Here is a 10,000-nt window from a genome sequence, read left to right as displayed (position 1 = left end):
TGAAATGTGTATAAAATACAAGGTTCAACTGGCTTTAGTCAGACTTGGAACCTCAGCGGAAAGACAGGACGGTTTTTCTCAATAAAGAATCCTGCTGAAAAACCTCCTGGTCTCTACTTCAAAAAACAACAGAAGTTCACAACAACGCTACAGTGTTAGTGTGAGGCTATTTTGAGCCTTATTAGTGATATTAACTAGCGATTTAATTTGACTTATTCTATGCCCCATATACTAGCGTTATAAGCTAATCTGTTATTAGAGATAAAACTCTTTACATTCGATTTTCATGAAAACGCATCCCAGAGAACGATCTACTCGCTAACCATGTGTTAATTACTAGTGTTAGGCCGATATATCGGGCCGATTATTTGCGATGTTTACGTGTATCGGCCGATATAAGGCTGCTGCATTCGCCGATATTTTTCCCCTGCATTATTTCCAGACAGGCGTCCACAGGGCAGCTCTCACCGTCTTCAAACTCTCTCGCGCATATTAATCAAAATCAATTGAGAATTGACGCGATGGTAAAAGGTGGAAAGACTGAAGTTTCACGTGGAGCATTGGGAGATTTTCTCCTGAATTACCGCTGGTGTTTCTCTACAAGAGATTAAGTGAAGTGCACCTACACTCTAAAAAATAACCCAAGTTGGGTTGAAAATAGACTAACCCATCAATTGGGTTGTTTTAAGCAAACATTTAACCCAACCGCTGGGTCAAAACAACCCAATTGCTGGGTTAGTCCATATTCAACCCAACTTGGGTTATTTTCAACCCAGCATTTTTTAAAGTGTAGCCATTAAATGACTAGGTTGTAAATAGTTTTAAAATGAAGTATAGTCCAGTCAGTGTGCACTTTATTATGCTGCTTGCTTGTTGATACTGTGATTATTTTATTTATGCTTAAATATTTATTTTCAGAATGTATTTTCACCACTGAACTCTTTTTTTTCTTGTTCTACCTCACCTGTTTTTACTATTTGTTAAATATTGTTTTTTTTTTTAGATCAATAAATGTTCCTTTTTTTAAATTGATGATCATTGTGCCATTTTTATGATGTAAATTGAGGGAGCAAAAGCAGTATCGGCTCTAAATGTCGGCTCAAGAAAATCGGCAGCTCGTATCGGCATCGGCTGAGGCTGATGGAAAAAAATCGGTATCGCACTAAAAAATCCATATCGGTCGATCCCTATAAATTACCCCTAGGTTCATTTTTCACCGGAGTTGTCCTTTAAATAAAAGCACATTGATTTTACTACGGGGAGGGCAATGGGTTTCAGCCCATGTTCCTAAAACACTCGAGTTAGCGCTTACTTCTCGTGCAAAAATGCGATCTCTGACCCGCTGGTACTCTTCCTCTCGCTCCTCGATGGACTTACTGCGACGGCCGTCCTGCAGCGGAACCCGGATCTAAACGGGAGACCACGAGGAATCAGAAGCACGACAAAAACATGATGACGGAGTCAGACGGAGCAGAACACAAACCTGATTATCATCCTTATCCATGCTAGCGTCATCTCGCTTCAGGATGAACTTCTTCTGGAAGTCCATGTTGCGCTCGTCTTTAATGTGCTCAGAGAACCTCTGCTCAGGGCTGAAACACAGAGAGAGGCGTTCAGATGAAGCGTGACGAGCATTCCCATCGGATCAGAGCCAATCCGCCGGCCTCTTACATGCGTGTGTTGCTGGTCTTGTTGATGATGACCGCTTTGCCCGTTTGGTCCACGTTGTGATCCATGCCAAAATAGGCAGCGACTCGATGCAGCAGCATGCGGTGATATGAGGTCATTTGAGGGAACTTCTTATACTGATTACTGAAAATAGAGATGCAAAAATATCCTTAGTACAAAGAAAATACCCTGCCTTTACCACAGCACCAACAGCAGCATCAGTCTGTGATCAATGGGAATCAGTCATGTTTAGAGTAAAACAACCACAATACTGCACTGCTCTCAAACCACCAGAAGAGGGCAGCAAATATCAACTACACCAAAAACACCAACATACTTACACTATGGAAGGAGAAAAACATGAACATGTATGCATGCATGTACTGCATGTACTGTATGTATGCACTATGTACGCATGTATGTACTGTATGTATAAACTATGTATGTACTGTATGCATGTACAAATGTATGTATGTATGCATGTATGCATGTACAAATGTATGTATGTATGCATGTATGTATGTATGTATGTATGTACTGTATGTATGCACTATGTATGTACTGTATGTATGCACTATGTATGTACTGTATGCATGTACGCATGTATGTATGTATGCATGTATGTATGTATGTATGTATGTACTGTATGTATGCACTATGTATGTACTGTATGTATGCACTATGTATGCATGTATGTAATGTATGTATGTACTGCATGTACTGTATGTATGCACTATGTATGTACTGTATGTATGCACTATGTATGTACTGTATGTATGCACTATGTATGTACTGTATGTATAAACTATGTATGTACTGTATGCATGTACGCATGTATGTATGCATGTATGTATGCATGTATGTATGCATGTATGTATGTATGTACTGTATGTATGCACTATGTATGTACTGTATGTATGCACAATGTATGCATGTATGTAATGTATGTATGTACTGCATGTACTGTATGTATAAACTATGTATGTACTGTATGTATGTACACATGTATGTATGTACGCATGTATGTACTGTATGTATGCACTATGTATGTACTGTATGTACTGTATGTACTGTATGTATGCACTATGTATGTACTGTATGTATGTACGCATGTATGTATGTACGCATGTATGTACTGTATGTATGCACTATGTATGTACTGTATGTACTGTATGTATGTACGCATGTATGTACTGTATGTATGCACTATGTACGCACGTATGTATGTACGCATGTATGTACTGTATGTATGCACTATGTACGCACGTATGTATGCACTATGTATGTACTGTATGTATGCACTATGTATGTACTGTATGTATAAACTATGTATGTACTGTATGCATGTACGCATGTATGTATGCATGTATGTATGCATGTATGTATGTATGTACTGTATGTATGCACTATGTATGTACTGTATGTATGCACAATGTATGCATGTATGTAATGTATGTATGTACTGCATGTACTGTATGTATAAACTATGTATGTACTGTATGTATGTACACATGTATGTATGTACGCATGTATGTACTGTATGTACTGTATGTATGCACTATGTATGTACTGTATGTATGTACGCATGTATGTATGTACGCATGTATGTACTGTATGTATGCACTATGTATGTACTGTATGTACTGTATGTATGTACGCATGTATGTACTGTATGTATGCACTATGTACGCACGTATGTATGTACGCATGTATGTACTGTATGTATGCACAATGTATGCATGTATGTAATGTATGTATGTACTGCATGTACTGTATGTATGCACTATGTATGTACTGTATGTATGCACTATGTATGTACTGTATGTATGCACTATGTATGTACTGTATGTATGCACTATGTATGTACTGTATGTATGCACTATGTATGTACTGTATGTATGCACAATGTATGCATGTATGTAATGTATGTATGTACTGCATGTACTGTATGTATGCACTATGTATGTACTGTATGTATGCACTATGTACTCACGTATGTATGTACGCATGTATGTACTGTATGTATGCACTATGCATCTATGTATGTAATGCATGTATGTACTGTATGTATGTACTGTATGTATGCATCTATGTATGTATGTACTGTATGTATGTACTGTACAGGGAGTGCAGAATTATTAGGCACGTTGATTTTCTGATCATATTTTTTTTCCAGGCACATTTGACCAATTCCAAACCACAGTAATCCTAATAACTACTATTGATTTAGTATTTAATAATGTATAAGTGATATATAATTGTTCATGAAGGCTGGAAATGAAAATCACCTTATATTCAGGTGTGCAGAATTATTAGGCATGTTTTCTTTTACAGATAAATTGAGCCAAAAAAGAGATTTAACTCAGACTGAAAAGTCAAAAAGTATTAAATGCCCATGAGAAGGATGCAATACTAATGCAATACTAGACATTGCAGTTAAGGCGTGACCATTGGACAGTGAAATGCTCGTTGGGTCAGCAGGATCTGACAAAAACAGTTGGTGAAGAAAAGACACCTGTTAACTGCAAAAGAAATATTTACATTTAAAAAAGGATGGTAAACATGTTTAATTGTCATAACCCAGTGTCACATTGCAAAAATAAAATACTAATAGTCTTACAAAAGGCTTCATTGTCTTTAAACACAATATAACTTCTTAATTTCTACTTTGCACAACTTTTGATTTTGAAGTACATTAATTAAGATAAGTAATGGAGTATAAATATGCATAATGATATATATATCACAGTTTGAACAAAAATATGAAGCAGCACAGCTGTTTTCAACATTGATAATAATCACTTACTTCTCATCATTTATGAACTCCAGTATATCCTGTTCCAGCTTGAGCAGCATCATTCTGTCTCTAAAAGAGTGAAACAAATAATTCAGAGGATAAACTGATTTACAAGAACAAAATAAAAACTTCAAATGGAGGCCGGAGCTGCATTCAAATTCATATGCTTCACTGTGTGCTTTCCTGGCGAAGGATAAAAGTACATACTTTTGAATATGAATCAAGACATTAACACATGTAACGTGTCATAAAACATAAAATTGATACTAGCGTCCGCTTAAATCACATAATACTAACAAAAACATTGTTATAGAGCACAACTCCACTGGAAGCAGCACAACATCTGGGCACCTGCTATTTCGTAGGGATGCCACAATTCTCAATATAATATTTAAGCGTTCGGTACAGCATTCACGGTTCAATACGCGCTTGTGAATTGCGTTTTTTCGGTTTTGCATTGAATTAATTATTTTTCTGCAAATTCTATCATTTTCCTCCATCCCAATCCCTGAACAACACGACATACATTCACATCACAGGTTAGTGGTAGAGTTATACTCACGGAACACTATAGTTATTCACAATCACGAAAGTTCATTATTTGCATGCGTTTTAAAGCCTTGCCGGTTCATTCGCGTGCGCGATTTTAATATGCGCTGTTCAGAGCGCGCGCACTAAACGCCTGTCAAACACGTGAATACTGGACTAAGCAGTCGTCTTACTGCGCTAATACTGTCAAATACACACAAGGTTTACATAAACACAGTTGGATATGTCTAAAGTGAAAATAAAATCACCTGTGTTTGTATGTTAGATGCACGGAGGTCTTTCATTGACAGCGGCGCAGCCTATAGTGAACACGCCGTCCTTAAAGGGACAGTTCACCTCTAAAATTATGTCATTATTTACTCACTCTAATATTATTCCAAACCTGTATTCATTTCTCGATGACAGAATTTTCATTTTTGAACGAACTATCCTTTTAATGTTAATACAACAACAAAAGACAAAGAGAAAATCACTCTGAAAAACGAATACAGTAGCTTTAATCAATGTATATTTTATAGTGAAGTCTATGTAGGGTTTTATTTTTACATTTATTCATTCAATTTCATACTTAAATGCTGCTGTACAGCTCTGAACTGCCAGTGTAAATCTTTATATTTATTTATTTTATATTATACAATACACTAGGAATGTGTACAAGGTTTTTTTTTTTTTTTAAAGTAAAGTTTAAAGTTTAAGTAAGGTTTTTCAATTCTTTTAAGCAAAATAAAGAAAGAGCATTGCAATAAAAAATAGTCTTTTTTCTCCTTAACCTCTTGCTGTTCCTGTCGCCTAAGAATAGAAGAGCAAAAAACCGAACCGAACCGAAAACCGAGGTATGTATTGAACCGTGGACTAACGGTATTGTTGCATCCCTACTATTTAGTATGACAGTGTGTGAATTGGGAATCAGCCAGACTGAGCCTGACTGAGGGAAACCCGAGTGTAATCCCGGGAGTCAGATATCTCTGTTGTGTCTAGAGCGGATGATGGACGCAGGCCGGCTGTACCTGGGGTTGTTTTTCAGTGTGTTCACCAGGAACTCGTGCACATCAATCCCTGTGGAATCAGTGTATTCCTGACTGGAGTCTGGAAGAGAACCGGGAAAAGAGTCATCGGATCAATGTGAACGTCAACCATCAATAAAGCAGCTCATCTAGTTCAACAGAATTATTACAAGTTTTATAGTACTGTAATATTTTGATGCATCATGACTCGTGACAAACACTGCATTATATCATGAGGAAGTGCTGATAACACAACTATTGGCCGATATTTGGTATTTTTTAATTATAATAAGTTCTTTTTGTTGGGCTGAACGCTGGAATTGGACTTTGACGCATTTATTTTAAGGTGTCCGTGTTACAGTGTAATTATACATTTAAATACTGAGTAATAATAAATGATTACATGTGCTTACTAGGGATGCACTGAATCCAGATTTTTGCATATGATACACACTTTATGGCGTGTGTATGACACGCTCTTGGGTAGGATGGGGGTGGACATTGCAGACGACTTTATTTTTATCAACACTTTCATCAGGCCGTTTTATACGTAAATGTTTCAATCAATGATCCAGGCAGCGTGTTCTCGTCTCCCTCCTTCATTTTACAGCTCAGGGTCAAAGTCCAATACGGAATGGATTAATCTGCGTTATTTTTTCTCAGATTAATTCATAGAAATTAACACGTTATTTTGACAGCCCTAATATATTATATATATTATATATACACACACTGAACACATTTTGTTTTTGCCCCCATTTTTCATGAGCTGAACTCAAAGATCTAAGTACACAAAAGGCCTATTTCTCTCAAATATTGTTCACAAATCTGTTAGTGTGTTAGTGAGCACTTCATCTTTGCAGAGATAATCCATCCACCTCACAGGTGTGGCATATCAAGATGCTGATTGGACAGCAGGATTACTGCACAGGTGTGTTTAGGCTGGACACAATAAAAGGCCAATATGGCTGCGTCCCAATTCGCATACTATCCGTACTAAATAGTATTCGAAAAAAGAATTAGTATGTCCCAAATCGTAGTATGTTGAAAAGAGTATTCCAAAGATTCCCGGATGGTTTACTATTTCCGGTCAGAATTCGAAGTGCAGATCGATGCGCACTCTAACGGCTGATATTGCCCACAACCCATTGCGAGAACTACAAACGCGGATAAAAAGTGTTAAAAAACTACAAACATGACGGTTACGCGAGTCTGACGGCTAAGTAGAGAGGATTAATGCTGCCTTCACGTGCTATCGGAAATGTCCTAATTCCCACTTTAGAAGTCGTGATTACGAGCTTGTTGCATTCAAGTGCTTTGTTGTCGGAGTGAAAATCTTATTAAAACCAACATCATATACTTGTCCCATGCACTGACAACCATAAACATAGGAAACTTGTATTTACGATAATTCAGATAGCACGTGAAGACAGCATAGATAAAGGGGTTTGAGTGAGCAATTATCAGTATTTAACCTGACGAAAAGATATTTATTCAATGTTAGCCACATTATATTTCACCTGCAGCAGCATTCTGAACTTTTGTAATGATACGTTTGGCCATTAACTTTGCAAACAGAGGAGTCTCTGCATTAAAGACCCGCGAATGGCAGATCAACGTGCGACTATATTTCTCTCCGATACGGCAGGAAATTAAACTGAATGTGGAGGACTTGAACTGTGATGATGATTGACAGGGCATGGGATGGGATGCACGTTACTAAGCAACAGAGTCCGTTATAGATGACGAAGTAGAATGTCCCAAAGCTTGCAAACTTTTCTGCTACACACTCAATAGTATGTACTTTTTCTTCACAAAAAGAGTACATACTTTTAGGACGTAGTATAAGTAGGCGAATTGGGACGCAGTCAGTGTCTACATGTCATTAAAGCGATAGTTCACCCAATAATGAAAATTAGCCCATGATTTACTCTCCCTCAACTCATCCGAGGTGTGTGTGACATTCTTCTGTCAGACGAATAAAATCTGAGTTATATTACACAAGTCCAGGCTAATCCACACATTAGAATTGGATTCATAGTTGCTCTGTTTTTGAATAAAAAGTGCATCTATCCATCATATAACTGCTCCAGCGGCTCTGGGGTGTTAATAAAGGCCTTCTGAAGCGAATCGACGCGTTTGTGGAAGAAAAATATCCATATTTAAAACTTTATCTTGTAAACTTTCGGCCTCCGCCTTCTGTGTAAAAGTGTTGAATGTTGAAAGTGAAACTCCAGATGTGTGTGTGACGTCATGACGAGCGGAGCTGAGCGTTAGTCTTTCCATCCGCAGGAGAACTTTACACACTTTCTCCAGAAACTGAACAGGGAAGGCGGAGGCCGAAAGTTTACTTGATAAAGTTTTAAATATGGATATTTTTCTTCCACAAACGCGTTTATTCGCTTCAGACGGCCTTTATTAACACCCCAGAGCCGCTGGAGCAGCTATATGATGGATAGATGCATTTTTTATGGACTTCAAAAACAGAGCAACTATTACTGCTATTATAGAGCTTGGATTAGCCTGGACTTGTGTAATATAACTCAGATTTTATTCGTCTGAGAGAAGAATGTCACACACACCTCGGATGAGTTGAGGGAGAGTAAATCATGGGCTAATTTTCATTTTTGGGTGAACTATCCCTTTAATATTGTTAACCCTCAGAGCCCGACGGCATCGCCCACGACGTCACACGGCACCTCCGATAAATATCTATATTATTTCATGAAACTTTTATCGATTTTCTTACCGTTTTTTCCAGCAGAAAGCTAACGAGCTAGCCATCACGGGGGTGTCTTTGGTGTCTTTGTAGCCTTTACAGAAGGTTTTCTATCCAGCCTGGAACATGTGCATCTTTTTGGAGTTGTTCAGCAATAAATCAAAACGCTTACATCCAAGATATATCCACTTGATGTCCATAATTTATAAATTTTCCGTCATTTTTGCCGCTAGCGCGATGCTAGCTGCCATTTTGGATGAGGGTTTGACCAATGACAGGCTGATCCGTCATCCACGTTGGTGTGCGTCATTACGCATGAACCACAGCTCTTTTATTGTGAAGAGAGAGAGACGCACGGCTAGTGTTGAGGAGAGAGAGAGAGACGCGCTGCAGTTTTTAGTAGTTTTGTGGAGAAAGTTTGAGGAAAAAGTTTGAGGAGAAAGTTTGAGGAGAAGTTCCTGATAGGAACTGTTTTGAGGCTTGGCACCAGTAAATATCCAAAATCCAAAGAGGCCAAAAGCGCCTGGACTTTTTTTGGAAAAATGTAAATAGTTTTGGTTCTGTATAAGTTATCATGTTTATTCCTGAGTTCCAGGACTCTAAAGACTTGAACAAACTGTTTTCCAGAGGAAATATGCTTAGCTTTTATTTATTTGTGTGTGTTTTCAATAAATATTTGAGTGATTCAATTTCCGTTTTATGTTTTCATTTGTCTTTATGGTCCATAACTTATTTTACATTCAGGTGACATCAATGCAACACAAATATACTGACAGAGCAACTTGTCTTGAAAAAAAAGAGGTGTGTCAATTGTCTGTGCACAACAGGGTTGATGTTTTACAAGCTTTTTTAGTAAATAACACCAGGCGGAAAATTAATTGTAAAAATACCCTTAGGTCTTAAAGGGTTAAAATGAATAGTGTGGTATCTCGTCATTTTTTAATCGCCACCAGCATCGGCCATCAAAGAGTCCATATCAGTCGGTCATCAGATAAACAATAACTTCCGACAGCAGGAAGTGAGCGTCTTACCGCGCGAGAGCATCTTCCGTGGAGTTTTGTCCTTCTTTTCCCTCTCCTCATTCTCGTACTCGTCTTTGAGGATTTCTCCTCCTCTTTGTCGGATGGACAGCTGATGTGAAGCTGAATGATGTCCTTCATGGGTGGAGTTAGAGCAAATAAACAAAAAACATGAATATTAATGAGCACTAAATATTCATGAGTATTAATGGTGGCTGTTTGGACTGTTTACGTAAAACATCAC

At 37.9% G+C, this 10,000-nt stretch overlaps 1 protein-coding gene across 1 annotated transcript in view; it reads right to left on the bottom strand.

Annotated features, from left to right (window-relative positions):
* The window catches only part of r3hdm2 (R3H domain containing 2), a gene marked incomplete at its 5' end in the record, with an annotated part of 56,380 nt that extends 46,483 nt beyond the window's left edge, over nucleotides 1-9,897 (bottom strand). The window contains 7 exon segments of the mRNA XM_079840056.1: nucleotides 1,313-1,408; nucleotides 1,484-1,592; nucleotides 1,672-1,812; nucleotides 4,475-4,534; nucleotides 6,022-6,100; nucleotides 9,769-9,837; nucleotides 9,840-9,897. Coding sequence (XP_079696182.1) covers nucleotides 1,313-1,408; nucleotides 1,484-1,592; nucleotides 1,672-1,812; nucleotides 4,475-4,534; nucleotides 6,022-6,100; nucleotides 9,769-9,837; nucleotides 9,840-9,897 — 612 coding nt within the window.
* Nucleotides 9,898-10,000: the final 103 nt, after the last annotated feature.

The sequence above is a fragment of the Gobio gobio genome (assembly GCF_949357685.1).
Source record: "Gobio gobio genome assembly, chromosome: 17".
NCBI lineage: Eukaryota > Metazoa > Chordata > Actinopteri > Cypriniformes > Gobionidae > Gobio > Gobio gobio.
The sequence above is the reverse complement of the archived record's forward strand: the minus strand, read 5'-3'. Positions and strand labels throughout refer to the sequence as shown.